At 35.9% G+C, this 18547-nt stretch overlaps 1 protein-coding gene across 1 annotated transcript in view; it reads left to right on the plus strand.

Annotated features, from left to right (window-relative positions):
• LOC137642911 (ovochymase-like) overlaps positions 1-18547 on the plus strand; it is a 90697-nt gene that overhangs the window by 1243 nt on the left and 70907 nt on the right. The window contains exons 2-13 of the mRNA XM_068375776.1: positions 626-666; positions 1239-1360; positions 1748-1863; positions 2258-2361; positions 3376-3497; positions 3804-3953; positions 6183-6351; positions 6666-6759; positions 7074-7254; positions 9324-9463; positions 9886-10015; positions 10414-10465. Of these exons, the coding sequence (XP_068231877.1) occupies positions 626-666; positions 1239-1360; positions 1748-1863; positions 2258-2361; positions 3376-3497; positions 3804-3953; positions 6183-6351; positions 6666-6759; positions 7074-7254; positions 9324-9463; positions 9886-10015; positions 10414-10465 (1421 nt within the window). The remainder of the gene's footprint in view (positions 1-625; positions 667-1238; positions 1361-1747; positions 1864-2257; positions 2362-3375; positions 3498-3803; positions 3954-6182; positions 6352-6665; positions 6760-7073; positions 7255-9323; positions 9464-9885; positions 10016-10413; positions 10466-18547) is intronic.

An 18547-nucleotide genomic window follows, 5' to 3' on the forward strand; every position in this document is an offset into this window, starting at 1 on the left:
GAAAATTTAATGCAAATCAGTATTTGATGAATCATACGATATTGCCCGAGGTGTTGGGTTCCTTCCTTAGGAAACTGTGATTAGGATTTAGATTTAATATTGTTACCAACCGACATCCTGTCAGGCCAGTTCCCGAGAGTCCTTTTGTAGCAGGTAACTTCCATTGGGCGAAACGTTTTGTATTTACACAATGCCTTTGAGTTTTAAGGTTATTGGAGTATTAGAATTCTGTCTTTCAATCGTACAGGATGGTCTTTTTGTCAGTTCATAACTTCAAGAGAACGTTTGATATCATAGCCAAAAGGTTGATGCATACATACATACATATATACATACATACATACATACATACATAAATTCATGCATGCTTACATACATACATACTTGCTGGCCCCACACACCCTGTATTTCATTAACGACAACATATGTTTTATGAATTATGATGACGACATTTGCACGGTATATTTTCTTGCATAAAAAGCCATCAAGTCATTTACAATGATCAAAGTACTCTTGAAATACTAGTTAATCCTGGTATAGATATTTCTGCTGATATTTGTTGCAAATAACATAACTAATATAATTGCAATTTTTAAATTCCTTTTCCATTCCATTTCTTCTTCAGAGTTTGTGGTGTGTGAATGCTGTTCCCGCTTGGAACGGAACGTAAGTCGAGTTTCTTCTTCGGCAAATTTAATGACATAATGACCTTGAGAATTGCAATTAAAATGTCTTTGAATAAGCTTTTGCCTCATTGATTTTTATCAATTGGGAGTTTCTTGGCTATTACTAACATAATTTCAACATTAATTTTAGCAAGAAAGGATATAAATATAAAGATAATACCAACATCAATAATCAACCTTAACATTAATTAAATAAAAAAGCAACATTAAGAAGTGCAAAATAAACATGAAATTATGTTTGATAAATTAAATTTTTCATATCTTTCATATTTATTTCAGCTATCCTTTCGAAATTTATTTGAAATACTTTTACCTGTTCCTTTATAGCTCAGTGAATCATCAGAGGTATAGATATTTTCAGAAGACTCTATGTTAGTGACAAATATTTTCCTTCCAACTCATATCTGCAATATAAACATTTTACGTAATCATATTCATACGCAATAAGTAATATTTCTGTTTTACAATCACCTCACCGTTTACCTTTCTTGTATATTTGTTTCCTTTCTATCTATTCAATTTCCATCTTCATCTCCTCCCCGCCACCCCCAGCACTCCCCACAAGGAGCCCAGACTGGGCGACCCCTCCAGCACTCCCCAAAAGGAGCCCAGGCTGGGCGAGATGCAACGAGTCTTCAATGAGCTGAGGCAGATGTCAGGTAGCGACAGACAAGGTACTCTCAAGATCATCTTCTTTTGTAAAGTAAAACTTTCATTAAACTTGGGAAAATATTAACACTCAAAATTAGAGCTTTTTAGTTTACCGGGAATTTAGATCTGAATTGTTATAAGTTAACAACAGTCCTATTTGGATATCTTAATTAGATATTTTCAAGAACACAAGAAGTATTTGCTTCCCCTTTCATCATTTAGAGAGAAAAGTGATTAAGCTTGTGCTAATGTTCTCTTGAAAACCGTTCACTAATTCTTTTCTATATCATCCTTCTATTCATTTCCAGTCATAAATATATGTTAGTTATTCCCGCGGTAAGAGTTCTTTGAAAACAGATTTTGGTTCCATATTCACTCTCATATTTATCATTCTTCTGCCCCCAACTCAGCAAGCCCCCTTCCATGTGGCAGTCATGTCCTGGCACCGGGCCAGACCGTTACCATCCAGTCTAAGAATTATCCAAAATGGTATCCAGTGGGCAGCACCTGCCGATGGACCTTCCAGGTGAGTTGAAAAATATTGAAATTTTCTCGATTTTTATATACTAGGTTATAGAGATCTCAGTATCGTGAATGACCGAGTCAGCGAATATTGAGGGCTGACTGTATTTGTTCAGCCATGAAGACAGTTCTTCCCATAAACGTATTTAAATCATCAACTGTAAAATTTTATCTCTTTACCTCTTACCTCCTTAAATGAAAAGTATGAAATGCAATCCCAAAAGTCTCTTTTTAACCAACCACCTCAAAACTTTTTTTTAATTATTATTCGAGTCATATCTTGTGTCTTGCCACAACTATGTTGACAATGGATAGTTATTCTACTATTAGTTCATAATTTCCTGTAACATAATCTTCGTCTACCTGGCTCCTCTCTTCATCAGCATTATCCTTTGCAGGGTTCGTCTGTTGACTCAACCATATCGATTACTTGCGATGATTTTAGGCTGAGAGGATGCAGTTATTCTTCCGTCCTAATCACCGGAGATGGTCTCTATGCAAAGTGAGATAAAGATGACGATTAAGTTTGAAATTTTAGTGCCAACTTTGATTGTGACCTTCATCTTCTCACTGAAGAGGTGTGGTTGACTCTTTGTCGTATGTTACAGTAGGATTCACAACTGTTGGTGGGTCTAAAGCTTACAGGGAAGTTGACACTGTGTCTTATGCAATCTTGATGGCCAGATGGATCGTAGAATGCATGAAATATCATTGCATATCGGTCATGATCGTCATGAGGAAAATAGAGCCAAAACCCTTATAAGATTGGTATATCCTAACTCCATATTCATAGCCAAGTACCGTATAGGATTGATTAACTTTTAATCAAAATATAGCTTAAATACATTTCTTGCAAAGCGACAGAGCCTTTATGCACCTGCATGAAACTCAACAAGGGTCAGAAAGATTAACATATCGTGTCACATTTAGCAGCTAATGTTATGATAAGTAGATGATAAAATATCACTTGTGAGTCGTCAATGCAAATTCATATTGTGGAATATCGATAATTATTTTCATCTTTTATTTATTCCTCACTTTTTAACATCTCTAAAAGCTAGGGAAGGTCTTTGCCTCGTATTTTCACATTGAAGAACATTCCATTCTTTGAATTAGATATCTAAATGAAGAGAGAAGTATTACAATGGCTTCAGACATTTACAGTATTATTTAAAGAAGAAATTTTAATGAAGTGTCACAGGAAAAGAGAAATATTCACATATCTTTTTAGTGCAAAAGTAGAATATATATATATATATATATATATATATATATATATATATATATATATATGTAAATATATATATATATATATATATATATATATATATATATATATATATATGTATATATATATATATATATATATATATATATATATATATATAGAGAGAGAGATATACATATAAAGAGAGAGAGAGAGAGAGAGAGAGAGAGAGAGAGAGAGAGAGAGACATTCCACATTTCAAAACAAAACTTAGTTATCAAATGTACCTCTAGAGGTCTATTTTTACAGGTATTGCGGAACTCAACCACCTTTTACTGAAACGAGTGGAGACAACATGATGCAGGTCAAGTTTACCTCAAAAACAAAAGGATACTACGGATTCTCCTGCACAGTCACAGCCTCAGGTTCAGGTAAACAACACGTCTAAGAGAAGTTCTCATTTCCACCGACAGGTGGCTGTCAAGGTCCTGCAATTTATTTTTATTTTTCATTTAGCTGGCTTATTTCTCACAATTACTATTGCCATTTCAACATTAGATAATAAAAGTTTCCATCCCTCTTATATTCGTCAATACTATTCCGCTTCCCATTTCTCTGGAATCAATCTGATTTTCTTGCTCCTAGTTTTAGGAACCTGATTCCCGTCCTGAGAAACCTCGACTTACTTGCGTGTTCCCGGTTTCTTTAAGTGTCACAGTATCATATATTTCTTTCAGGTGTAACAGGATTTTCGACTTGGTCTTCAACAGCAGCTACAACAACAGTAGCAGCTACAACAACAGTAGCAGCTACAACAACAATAGCAGCTGCAACAACAACAACTACAACAGTAGCACCACCACCACCACCGCCAAGTGGGCAATGCCGTAAGTACAAAATTACTGTCAAATTTCCTTTGTATTATTATTATTATTTCTATTATTATTATTATTTGCTAAGCTACAAGTAAGTATGCCATGAGCCCAAGGTCTCCAACAGTGAAAATAACGCTGACCTTTTACAAACACAAGCTCTTTACATAACATATTTGCATTAATTTAATTCTCTCTCTCTCTCTCTCTCTCTCTCTCTCTCTCTCTCTCTCTCTCTCTCTCTCTCTCTCTCTCTCTCTCTCTCTCTCTCTCCAACAATGCCTTTGTCCCAGTTTCATTCTTATTATTCTTCGTATTCCAACAAAGCCCTTCCTATCTGCTGAGTAACCGTGGCATCAACAAAGATTTTTCAAGTAACCCATTCCTTCTCGATATCCTTTTCTTCATTGGCTTGTATGAAATGGATGAGTGTCAACTACCTTAAATTCTTAGCCCACTCTGCATCACTGTCCCTCCTCATCCAACTGAGGAAACTCATTTGTCGAGATAAAAGCTTCAAGGAAATGTGTCTCCATCTTTTCCCAGTCTGTGACCGATACCACCAAAGGTGTGCCACAACACGATCTTCTCATCAGAATTGAATAGTCATAATTGTCCCTCTTTCAAACCAACCACCAGAAAAACCTAGCCGAGATCTTTGGGACAGATGGATAGCAGCCTTGGGCTATCCAATCCCCTATTGAGCAGCGCCCTCTCCATAGTGGGAAGATAATTAAACACTGCTGAAGATGGAAGCAGTGCAGCCATTATAAATTCTACCCCGACAGATTTGGTATCGTAATCTGCTTTCACCCTAATGCGTCCAAAACTACATATTCCCTTTTGGAGGACGCTCCTCAGCTTCTAGGTATCCTTCCACCAAGGCAAGCAGTGTTTATGACCTGCAAGCAAGCAAAAGACTTGACTTGAAAATTAGACCCAGTATTAAGACCTCATTAATTGCTTTCGATTTCAACCAATCTCAAGCTATACAAATAATGCTGCGGCGATGAAGGATTCTACCTCAAGTGATTGCCTATTAAATAAAGCTGATTATCTTCTCCTTTTTCGAGGGTTCCGAGTTAAATTTCCTGTTTCCGAATGTTTAGTGGAAGGACAATAACAGTTCTTCTTTTAATAAAAACCAAACTACTTCAGAGCTGTTCTGTCATGCGCCTGTGCATCTTGGAAGGGTTCAGTCTCTCAAGGATTACTAAAGTTTAATTCTTGTCCAGATCCTACTGTATATCAAAGTTGTTTTTTCTCATCTTCGTGAGAGTTTTTGACTTTGTTCAGATATTTTCTTCTTATGTGAACGAATGAAAATCTGTATGTACAGATCTTCTTACTCTTATTATCTTGATGTCCTTGGAAGCTTACAAATATAGATTATTATTTAAGAGCTCAAATATTTCCTTAGGCAAAACAATATGGATCAATTATCATACATAATTAAGGACTGTTCAGCGATTGTTACTTTATAATATATATTGGAGTCTTTGCTAAACTCAGTATTTTTATGTAACTCATGCGAGAGTGAGCGACTGCTGCTAATAAAGAATTCGAGATATTTCGTATATTGATAATAATTGTTCTGATAACAGAAGATTGAGAGAATAAAACTGAACAATATCAATATAACCTCTTACATATGAATGTCTTAGAATAGATTTTTATATGCCTATGGTTTCAACGTTAGTTTTTATTCCTTAACTGCAAGTCTCTGTATAGATCCCAGGCGAAATAAGCCCCACCCAGGTGAAATATGCCCCGCCCCCTGATGAGGTCATAGCCAATCACGTTGTCTCCCACATTAGCAGCTATAATATCTTATAATCACTTTAAGGGTATAGTATGCATTGTGACCACTGCTATTGCAGGAGACATGATGGGATATGACGTCATCAAGGGGTGGGGCTTATTTAACCTGAAATCTCTGTGGCGACTATAACTATTAACTTATATTATAACTATCCATTACTTAATGTTCATATAAACGGTATAACAATGCTCAATAGAGTTTCTGCAAAATTAAAAAGTTATCTGCGATATATATATATATATATATATATATATATATATATATATATATATATATATATATATATATATATATATAGAAAACCAAATGAAAAATTTTAGTAATTTTAGAAACCACCTAATCTACCACAAGTTCAGTCTTATAACAAAAACAAGCAAACAGTGAATACTTGATACAGTGAAGCATCTAATTCTCTCATGCAGTGTGTGGCCGACGAAACCCAGTGACCAGGATTGTTGGAGGCCAACCGACAACAGTGCACGAATACCCTTGGCAAGTTGGGTTGACGTCAGCTACATCTAGCAGACCATATTGTGGTGGTTCTATCATCTCCAACGAGTGGATCCTGACAGCATCTCATTGTGTCGACGGGTAAGAGGACTACCATTGGGGTAGGCCTAATTCTCTTTCATTTCATCCAGGAAGATTGACTATTTATGAACGCGTTTCAGATCATATCTGGTGACTTGACTTGAAAATTAGACACGACACAGTATTAACACCTCATCACTTGCTTTGGATTTAAACTAATCTTAAAATGTTCTTGTAAAGTTTTCAAAAAGTATTTAAGAATTTTATAAAAAAAAAATATTTAAAAGTTCAGGCAATGTCCTATTAATGGCGATATTGACCTTTTCAAACAGAAATGAGTGTTGTTACTAACAACGATCCCATTCCCTTTCCAGAGACAGTGCATCAAGCGTCTATGTAGTCGTTGGAGAACACGATTATACCACATTAACTGAAACAACAGTTAGACAAAAGATCCAAGCCTCAAGAGTAAGTCGGTAAACCTCTGGATAGTACTAGCAAAATATTTTATTAGAAATTCTCTTTAACAGAAGTCAAGAAATTATATAAGGCTTTTCTATCTACTATGAGCTTTTTTTTAAACAGAGAAAATATTTCTAGATGCATTGCAATAAATCTTTGCTGTTATAAATGAAAGAAGAGGAAATTTGAATTGAATTGTACAACTCTATGTAGTAGAAATTTTCTGATTCTTAAATACAGGTGTTATAATGGCAGGTATCTTGCAAAGGTTAAGACAATGTGATATGGAAAATAAGTATCATCAATCAATCTTGTTACAGATCATCATGCATCCAAATTACAACACCAACACTTATGACAACGATATGGCGTTGATCAAGCTGTCCTCTCCGCTCACCTTCCCTTCTGACAACAAGATTGCCCCTGTGTGTCTTCCAGATGCAGGCAATGCCTATAGTGATGTGACTGCTACAGTTACTGGCTGGGGAACATTACAGTCAGGTTTGTACACTAGTAATAAGTTTTAACTTATGTGAAATCTTTGTTCAAGTCAAGCATCAAAGAGCAGTCAATCATCTTATCAGAGAAATATTTTGGTCTAGATCACTTTCTGTGCATGCACCTTCAGTACATTCTATTCACAGAGTTTTCTTATTTCTAATTTATTCCTTCAAGAAATTGATTTTAGGAACTACCACGATTTCAGTCATTAGGAATAAATGGAACAACTTTCTCGTTTCCAAATTTATTGATACCAATTACAAAAATTGTGAAAAATCGTTAAAAATTTTTGTATGCATGTTGGACATTTCTTCTATTTGCATTTAACAATGAGGCATAGTTAAGATTAGGTTGTTATTCATACTTCTAACGTTTTGTTAACATCTTTACAAAGAGACTCAGAAGGGAAAAACACAATCATAAGAAAAGAAGCTGGAGGAGTAATGCAAAGTCTCAAAATCATAACAACTGTCTCTTAAAAGATGGACCCATACAAGACTCAAGACACACTAAAGTAGGAAGAGAATACCAGCGCTGGACATGGTGGAGCAAAACAGTCCGAACCTTCCATTAAGGAGATTTCCTATTTCTAGAAAGTAAAGTTGGTAAGATATATAAAAGGTATTACCAGGCTGTATAATAGGACACCTTAGCAGAATGAAGGAAAAAAATAATACCAATAGAAAATGGGCAGCAGAATTTCTTTGAGTAAGCCTACAGCAAGAGGAAAGGCAAAGATGTGTGACGGCGCCGAGTAAGGCTGTGAACTCAAAGGCAGGTTGGAAACGACTGAGTTATATTATTGTGGAACACTCTCCTTATATACAAAACCTCAAGGCAACAGGACATAACAAGTTCACAAGACAGACAATATTACAGAGGAAAAACCAGACATGAATTTTCATGTTCGTTTTAGTGTGAGGGAAGAGCGAAGATACAAGCATAATATATACAAAAGGAATTATGTACAATTGTGTGAAACACGGTTGGTACAGTTGAGTCATGGACCAAAGAAATGAGACTAAGAGAAACTCTTTGAAACTTGGAGGAATATAACAGCATCCAAAAAGGACACCAAATGTTTTGAGTGGAAATTCATCAATTTGAGCTATTTTATTTTGTTCCGAAAAAGTGTATTAAAAGATATCAATCCTAGGAAAAGGAATAAAGTTATGGAGGAATTAATTGTAATATATGGCAAGCCTATAGACATGGGAGAAGAGAGGAGACGTAACAGGACAGAAAACCAATTTATCTGCAAACTTCTTGTGGTATGGGGTAGGAAATATGCAAAGATGTTTTAGGAAGAGTTTCAAGCTAAATAATACGATGTTAAATAGAGATGGTTCAAGATCCACAAGTCTAGTTATGATACTTGCAATGGCGTTATTCTTAAAACCGAATCATCAGTAGAGGCTGTAGCGAGAGTCTTTAAGAGCAGCATGGAATACATAACTGGGCAACTGGGTTTGAGAGGGGAGAAGATTGAAAATGGTAATGCTAATCAGTGTTACCCGGAGGGTAGAATCCACACCAGACCATAAGTAGTAGAGAAGCGAAAAGAAGGGTTTTACCTTAACCATTACCATATTGCCATAATTTTTCTGATTGAAATCATCCCCACAGCTTTTGTCATCATTATGAAATAATCATTATTGGATTTACATTAAAGTAAAAGAGGGTGTGTTCATTATGTCATGTATAAGTAAAGTCGAGAATGTGAAGAGACTTTGCCAGGTTAAACTCTCCAGTGGTGGTGGAGACTAAGGTGAAAACGTCATACCAGGAGGGGAAGCCAAAATCCTGCTGTGTTGGTTCTGCTTAGAATGCTCCTAAAAGTCTCTGGTGGTTGCATTCTAATGGGAGGTTGACTTGGCCAACCAATTTCTTGATTGGTTGAAAATTTGATTATCCAATATGTAAGAAATAGTAAGTATGCTAGGGCAAATTGATTCTGATTTTTTTATTTGGTCACTTACTTATGTGATCTCTCCATTTTGTATTTTGTAGAGAATTTTTTTTCTTTAATAAAAGTGCAGTATTATATGTATAACCATTTTACTTTACAGGTGGTAGTCAACCTAATGTACTTTATGAAGTGGATGTTCCAACAATGTCCAACTCAAGATGTCAACAGTTTTTAGGAACCGCAGTCACAGGTAACATGATCTGTGCTGGACTGGATGCCGGCGGAAAAGATTCTTGTCAGGTTTGTTGAGCCACAACAATAAAATTACATTATAAAATTCAACTTGATTTGTATCTACATATTTCAAATACCATGTTTAAAGACATACTTAAGAACTTATGTGACTTGAATGCTTGATTTTCATTCTTTTGACAAAATTATAACGATTGACAAAATTATAAGGATTGACAAAATTTATGCAAAACTTGCAAACAGCCTCAGACTACTTTAGGAGTACAGAGAAAGCTTTGGCAAAATCAGAGATATAGATATATGCGAAAGTATAAATAGATGGAAGATTGAGAAGAAAGTGGAGTCTTTTATCAGAATCAGACAACAGACTGTACTACTTATGACAATGGTCTTTCTTATAAACCAGAAAATGTCCCAACCTCAAACGTAACTAGTTTCAGTAAAGTCGTGATAAAATTATCCATTTTCAGGGTGATTCCGGTGGTCCACTTGTGACTGCAGGTAGCACAGCTAAAACATTTATGGTGGTAATTGGAGTGGTCTCTTGGGGCTATGGCTGCGCCCTGGCAAACAATCCTGGAGTTTACGCCAGAGTAGGCAGTAAGTGAAATACCGGGATATTTGGTTTGAATAATTTCCATAAGGAAAACTTTGATACTTTACTGATCAAAGGTTTAAAGAATGGAAATGTTTTCAAACCAAGTGAAGTTTTCAATGTCCAGCGTAAAGGTTGACACGAAAACAGAATGGTATTCTTGTTTCCAATACTAAACAAATATGAAACTAAAGTTATCATGTCAAAAGACTGACGACACCAAAGTGAGTTTCAAAACTAGAGATTTTGCCAATGAGGGGAAACAAGATGTCAAAGATTATGGTAATAGAAAATATAAAAAGATGAACAACCAACGTAATCAATATGAAGCTTTGATCTATTTAAAGTTTTCTTTGCGAATCTTATGATGAAATTGATTTTACTAATAGGATATATTTTTCAGACTATCTCTCTTGGATATCTACAAACATCGCAGGTTCTCAAACTTGCCCAAGGCCATAGAGGACACCGAATGGACCACATCAGACATTAATGAGATTACATCAAGACAATCAGGCATTAATTTAATTTTTCTGATCTTAGAATTACCATTTTTTTTTTCATTATAATGCTGTTAATTCATCCCTCTTTATGAACAATTGTGGTAAATTAAATATATTGGCATTTAAAAGCTCTGTTATTTATCCTTCTTACAAAAACAATACTGATTTCTAATCTGGTGACCCTGAGGTTCTCAACCTCAAATGTGTCACTGAGACTGAGGGACTTTGTTAAACTTTCAGCAAAAGATTTCTATATTTTGAGGAAGTTTTCTTTAGAAAGAGATTAAGACTAATGACCTGAGTTCATCTTAAAGGGAAAACTTACATTCTATCCCTTGTTAAACATACGAAGACTTAAGCTTCTTCAAAATAACACTTGATAATAAATATTTGCAACAAGTTTGAACTTTCCTCAAATCTATGTTTACAATCTAATTTATTTTTATAGTTCAAATTTATCATAGCTAATGATCGCTATTTTTCTTATAAATTATTCTTTATATTTTTTGTTAACGAAATGAATGAAAAACTAAACACCTTGATAAAACACTTTCAAGATCCCTTTCTCTTACGCACTGATGAGTGGCTTCATCTTTTCCTTATACATAGCTAAAATATATCATTTATCTTTTTCTTTTCTTTTTATCTTTCAAGGGAGTCTTTTCTTATTTTCATTCAGTTTGCACATTTTTGCATTTGCTTATAAAACTTAAGTCAGAGGCCATATTCTCACAAGCCTCGAAAATTGCTTGTTAATAAAATCTTTCATTTTAAAACCAAGAAGCTTTGTAAGGACCTAACTGCAACGTCTATATAAAAAACAGAAAGGAGAACACGTGATGATGAAAATGAAATCTGCAGGAGTACAAGCCTTCATCATTGGATAAAGTACGGACTTAATTGGGAGGATCAACTGATTGGACTAAGGAAGGAGAGAAAAAGGGACTTTTTTTTGAGGAACTGATGTGTACAGAAGAGGAATAAAAACTGGGTGCAGCTTTGTGCTTAATTAAACGCTGCACAGTGCACCCTTTGAGGTGCACTCTCGACAATAATAATAATAATAATAATAATAATAATAATAATAATAATAATAATAATAATAATAATAATAATAATAATAATAATTCTTGAAACCAAACAAATTGACGGACAGACACTCCTCTGAGGACGTGTTGCGTTGGCAAAGTGATATGTCAAGGGACACTCAAGATCGTGGGGACACTAACAATAAAAATGAGTTACCAAGCCATATGGCACAGGGGTATAGAGTAGAATCTCATATTGCTCATTTAGAGTTCTGAACACAATAGATTTGATCCCCTAGATAAGTAGTGTCTACCCCAAAAATTTCATAAATGCTTTACTGAAGGATGAGAATTCTGGCTTAGGTATAAATAGTGAACTTTAAAAACTGGAAAAAATAAGACACACTGAAGAACATAAGATTGGGGCTTCCCTGAACCTTCCTTGTTGTCTTCTGAACACAGAATTAGCAATGCTAGCTAGGCCGAGGCTGGTTTTACGTTTGACAGCCGTTTCGAAAAGGGGCTTCAAGTAAGACCTTTCTCGGGGCCCTGGAGGATTAATGCTCTACAGTCACCTTCTGGACACAGATAATTATCTGACTTTCCATCCACAAGAAAATCTTAAATCCATCAGAGCTCTAATTTAACTTTTTTTCAGAGTTAGAATCAAAATACTGAAATTGAAATAAAAATATTCCTCATGAATTCAGTGTTTTTTTCTCATAATTGTCTCATTATAAAATTACACATACAAGGTAACACATATACATATAATAGCTAATTGTAATTTTTTTAAAATTGAACACTTTTTGCCTATGGAAAAGAGTTTGTCCATTATTTTCTGTGCAATTGCTTTGAATTCTGTTTATAATTCATCATTAGAATCAGATGTTTAATTCATTTACAATTATAGTTAAATCCAGGTTGAAACCTTTCTGAAAATCTTTTGTGAAGCCTCATGAACTTATTCTAATTCCTCATACTTATTTCACTGTAAATGTAACAAACATTATAATAACAAGTATTTACATCTCCACAAAACTAAGCCCTACTCCGTATTAAAAAACAACATGTCAATTTGCATGGCAGAATACTATTTCTATGGAATGATGTCAAAATTAACTTTAATGGTTCCTCAAAATTATTCTTAAAATTTCAGTACAAGTTGTTCTTTGTAATATCAATTTACAACACCAATAATTACAGAAAAACGTCTTTCTTTGCACCTTAAATCAAAACATATAACCATTGACTGGATATTCCCGACTCCATTAGGAAGTATATGCATCTATGGTCTTTCACACTTCTTAAAATGTTTAAACAAGAAGTAATTTATTATTATTATTATTATTATCAATTATTATTATTATTATCAATTATTATTATTATCAATTATTATTATTATTATTATTATCAATTATCATTATCAATCATCATCATCATCATCATTTTTATTATTATTTGATGCCATGACAAGTGATGTTGCCCGTCAAAAAAAAAAAAAAAAAAAAAAAAATGACAACAACCCAGTGATGATAACTAAAGTGCAATAGTTACCAATCATCTTATCCCTTCATCTATTACATTCAGTACCGTACTTACACCATTGGAGGAATAAACTCAATTCCCGTAACATCTCTGTTTAATTTCTCCAGACTTTGGACACTGGAGAATGTGTGCTAGTGACTGGCGTCTTACCTTATAGCCAGTCCAGTCTTGTCGTTGACTGCCAAAGCAGCAGTCATCGCTAAGGAAGAGTTCCTAGAGGCTTTGAAATCATGTAGAGGACTCAAATGTTATGTGATAGCAGTTTATTGTTACGAATAATGACACTTACTCAAAACATAGATCACCACAATTCCCTCAGACTTACACATGCTTGTATCGCCATGATCATCTGACACCATAGAAAAATCTTAGTGCCATTCTGAATTCAATTTGTTAAGACCAATACTGATTATTGCTGATTAATCCAAGTAGATAGATTTCCTGGCAACCCAAGAATTGTCATTGTCACCTTTTCCCTTTGCTCATTAGTGAACACTTGATCATCAATCAGAAGTATTTTAATAATTTACGAATCGAACTGTAAGCAATCCTTTTGAATATATATTACAAATTCTGCTACTTTACAATATCTATTAGCCTGGTCCATACTATCAGGTAAAGTACAGTACTGTGATCTAGAATTTTAAGATTTTTCCTCTTTTAAATCTCCCTTCTGCAATGTACCCTGAGATGTAGAAGCTTTACAAGAAACTCCTACAGTAGAGTGGAAATTTTACCCCACATCATCACATATATGAGTCTATGGATCTTCGGTAGAGTAGCTGAGAGTCACTCCCTACCTATAAGAATATCTTCAGTGTTTACAGTACAGTTAATATTTTGTTGATTTTAATGAGATATTTACTCCATTGAAAGTCTAGTTTTCCTTCTAAAATGGGTCAAACGTTGCTATGCAAATATCCTTAGGAATATACACGTCTTCAATTTAGGGGGTTGGGAGTTTTTACAATTCTGTCTTTCCTAGATGGAAGTGTTCTTCAACCTCCTCTACACACTGCAGAAAGTGGCCAATGCTATTGTGTATTGGGAACACCAGCTTCTCTTTCTTTTAATGTAAAACCTTCAATTTAAACATTGTGTTTAAGTTTGTTTGATGAGCCCAAAATGACACAACCCATGACCTTAATAACGAAGTATTGGTGGATCTTACATGTTGTCAGTCTAAGGATTCAGGATAACCAGACACTTCACTACAGGATCATTGGGTCCTCAGGCCCAGACATATTCAACAGTTTTTGGAGAAGGGAGATTCCCCCTATGTAAATAGTTACTAATACTAACACATATTTATGGGATAATGATGTAAATGATAATTTATTGAAAATATTTTGAAACTTGACCAATAAAAGATGAAATACACAAAGTATTCTTTTGAAGTATTAATGCTATATTTTTTATCAAAATATCTTAGAAATTTGACTATTAGTTGCGATAGTAATGTATTTGAAGTAATGAACGTATCGGAGAAGTAGTAATTGTGGCCATGGTATAACCAGACATCAACTGGCGGTGTCGCAGTGACAAATTAAAATCACTCACCAACGTCCTGTCAGTCACCTGTCAAACATGGTTGGTGCTACCCAGGACCACTTGTGTGTGCGTGAGTTTGGGTGTGTGTATATATAGATACTTTATTATTCATGTTTGTATTATCTGATCCAACTGAAAGAGAGAACCGTTAGTGAAGAAATCACTTTTAGTAAAATTATATCTTACATTATGTAGAAAAGGTTACGTTACTCTTTATTTTTGTTCTGGACAAGCCTTGTTCTCAAGGTGCCAATTAGTATTAATCTTATATTTCCTTTTGTAAATATGAGGAAAAGTTGGTTACTTATAACTATTATCATTACTAGCTAGGTTACAACCTTCGTTCGAAAATTAGGATGCTATAACGTCAAGGGCTCCAACAAGGATAAATAGCCTAGTGAGGGAAGGAAAAGCGGATATAAACTACAAGAGAAGCAATGGACAATTAAAATACAATATTTTAAAAACAATAACAACATAAAAATGGATCTTATCTTCCATACATTAATTATATATGAAGTTCCACTGATTTAACTACCAGATTAGGAAGATCATTCTACAACTTGGTCACAGCTGAAATAAAACTTCTAGAATACTGTGTATTGTTGAGATTCATGATGGAGAAGGCGTGACGATTAGAATTAACTGCATACCTAGTATTACAAACAAGATGGTACTGTCTGGGAATATCTGAATGTAAGGAATGGTCAGAATCATGAAAAATCTTATCTGAACCATGGTGCCACAGATTAATATCTGGATCAAGAATAAGAAACTTAATAGACCGTAAGTTCGTGTCCAACAGATTAAAATGAGAATCAGCAAATGAAAACCAGACAGGAGAAAAATACTTGAAACAAGTTAGAATGAAAGAATTAAAACACTTTTTGTAATTAGATTGATCACCAAAAATCTTAAAAGACTTTCTCAATAAGCCAATTTCTTTTGTGCAATGGAAGAAGAGATAGACCGAAGGCGTTTCTTAAAAGTAAATTTGCTATCAAGCATCACATCTAAAATTTTAAAAGAGTCATACAGAATTAAAAAAACACTATCGATGTTGAGGAGCCTTTGTCGTCGACCTACTTACAAACATATATTGAATTTTATTAGGATTCAACTTCAAGCCCCATAATTTGCATCATGCATTAACTTTAACTAGATCTACATTCATGAGATGGAATTGATGCAAAGAGAGTAGCATCATCTGCATAAGCAATGAGCTTGTTTTCTAAGCCAAATCACATGTTATGTGCATATTGTTGTTGTTTGTAAAGATTGCCTGGCCCTTTTGGCCAGACACGGGCTTTTGCAATCTTGCAGCCCGTAGGTGTTGGATAGGATATATTGGGATAGGTAGTTGGGTAGGGGATATTCTGCAACATTTATTTTAGGATATTGGTATAGGTTTTGGGTGGTGATGGGATGTTTGAAAAGGAGTGATTGACTGTGGAATATCGTCCTATGAGCCCACTGGCTCCAGTCTGAGTTAGAGAGAAAGAGTTATAGTAGCAAGTCCCGATAAGTAGAAGAGCTCGGGAAGGAGTTGAAAGTTTGTAGTCAGAGAAATTAATATAGGTGAAGTGAAAAACTTCATAGTGGTTTAAGCTTAAGTGTTAGATAGAGGGATAGTGTGAGATTTCAGCTGAGTAGGAGAGAGCTAAAGAGGAGGAGTTATAGCAGTTTTAGTGTTAGAGATAGGGTGGAATATAAAATTCCTGTATCTGTGAATGATAAAAAAAGGAGAGATAATAAAAAAAGAAAAAAAAAACCTAAAAACAAGGATTATTTTTGAGACAATCAAAGGGAGATGAAGATGTAGATGGCAACACAGGCCGCAGTGCGACAACTGGTTGCCATCTGAAGAGAGAAGAATGTGTTGGAGGTCAAAGAGACCCCCCCGATCCCTGCCCCACCCCCTGACAGACAACACAGGCCGCTGTGCGACAACTGGCTGTCAGCCGAGAGGAGGGGAAGATGTGCTGGAAGTCAAAAAGGACCGCTGACGACCCCGGCCACACCCCCCGACAGGCAACACAGGCTGCCAGTCCAGAGGATAGGAGGATAAGGCCGCAGCCACCAGCAATTCCCCAGCCTCCAGCACAGAATTGTAGAGAGGATAAGGTTTCTCTTTTAATTGCCGCATAGATTTTATGTTGACTTTGTTGCAACGTTATCTCGGTGGAGGGTAACTCTGGAGAAATGCTGAGAGGGTGTTGTGATTGTCAATAATGTGCTTGACAATTTCTGTTGCAGTAGCAGGAGTATTGGGATTGAGATCCTGCCGAAGTATGCTTGTTTCCTGACAGTGCTGTAGATAGTGCTGTAAAGGTTCTTCTGTGTCCTGATTACAGTACTTGCATGGTCTGATTGGTCTGTGCTGTGCTGCAGGGTCTTGCCCGTTATCTAAGATGATCTGCCAGTTGCATAGATATCCCAGTTGCAGTCTGCAAATAATTACTGCGTCCTGGCGAGGTGTTTGTCTTGCAATTGGGTGTGGTAGTATGTTTGTAGCTTCAATGTACCACTTTGCAGATCTTGAGCCATCAAGGAAGGCTCTTCTAACTTCACTAGTCTTTTGAATGTTGCAGTAGGTAGCTATTTTATTTTGAATGGTTTTTAATGACTGTTGCAGAGTAATGCTGATAGTTTGGCACATTAAGGCCGATTTAGTTAGGTGGTCGGCCTCATCGTTGCCAGAGATTCCTGTATGACTTGGTATCCAATTCAAGGTGACTTGCCTGTTGTTTCTTTGGTGCAGCAGGGCTAAGAATTTAATTGCAGTGATAAGGTGCACATTCTCTGTAGGTTCCTTGTTGCTGAGGGCCATCGTGGCTCCTCTGGAATCTGTATGGATCGTTGTGTTCCCGTTTTGTTGATTGGCAGAGTGTTCTAGGGCTTTTGCAATGGCCACTAGTTCAGTTTGCAATGTGGAGGCATGGTTGGAAAGTCTCCAATTTGCTTTATATCCTGATGTAGGGATAACTGCAGCCGCGGCTGCAGGGATTGCACGGTCAACTGATCCATCTGTGCAGTAGGTATGAGGCGCAGAAGTGTTCCTGATTGCATTTCTTACAGCTGCATTGAGTTGCTCTTGCATGCAAAGAGCCTTGCTTGCTGCTGGTAGGATAGTGAAGTTGTATTTGATGGGATCACATGCCCAGGGAGCAGGAGGGATGTAGCCTTCATACATTTGTTGTCCCTTGATTTTGTGAGCCTCGTTTTGCATCTGCATTCTTCTGAGTGTATCCAGTAGTTTCTTTGCATGGGAGCTAGGCGGATCTAGTTCTTCAGCAAGAGGTAGAAGCCTTTTTATTTTATCATTGAGTGGGCTTTTTCTGTCTGCGATGATTGACTTGAATATAATGCTGCTATTCCTTATGTCAATTCTGGCTGACAGGGAGATTAGGTTAGTTTCTTCTCTGAGTAGGCAGAGTCTTGTCCACATTGGAGAGCCACTGATGAGTCTCATGGCATTGTTTTGGACTACTTCTAAAGATGCTTTTTGAGTGTCAGTTAATGCAGTAAGTGTGGGTGCTGCATAATCAATGTGGGATCGAATTGCTTGTAGGTAAAACAGCCTTAGGAGGTTATTAGATACTCAATGTCTAAGGGAGGTCATTCGTTTCATGGCTGATAGACGGGTTTTTGTCTTCTCTCTGAGGTAGGTTACATTGTTAGCTGCTGACAGGGTTTTGCTAATGATTACCCCGAGGTACATGAATTGACTCACCCATTCGATGTCCTCACCTCTCAGTGTGAAGTTTTGAGGGTTTTGCGAGCGTTTTATTGCCATTGCTTTGGGTTTGTTGGTATTGATCTTCAGACCAAGATCATTGCATTTGGCTTGGATCATGTCCAGAGCTTTTTGAGTGATATTTCTGGCATGAGCTTTGTTTGGGCATAC

This window comes from Palaemon carinicauda, chromosome 6 (assembly GCF_036898095.1).
Source record: "Palaemon carinicauda isolate YSFRI2023 chromosome 6, ASM3689809v2, whole genome shotgun sequence".
In the NCBI taxonomy this organism is placed as follows: Eukaryota; Metazoa; Arthropoda; class Malacostraca; order Decapoda; family Palaemonidae; genus Palaemon; species Palaemon carinicauda.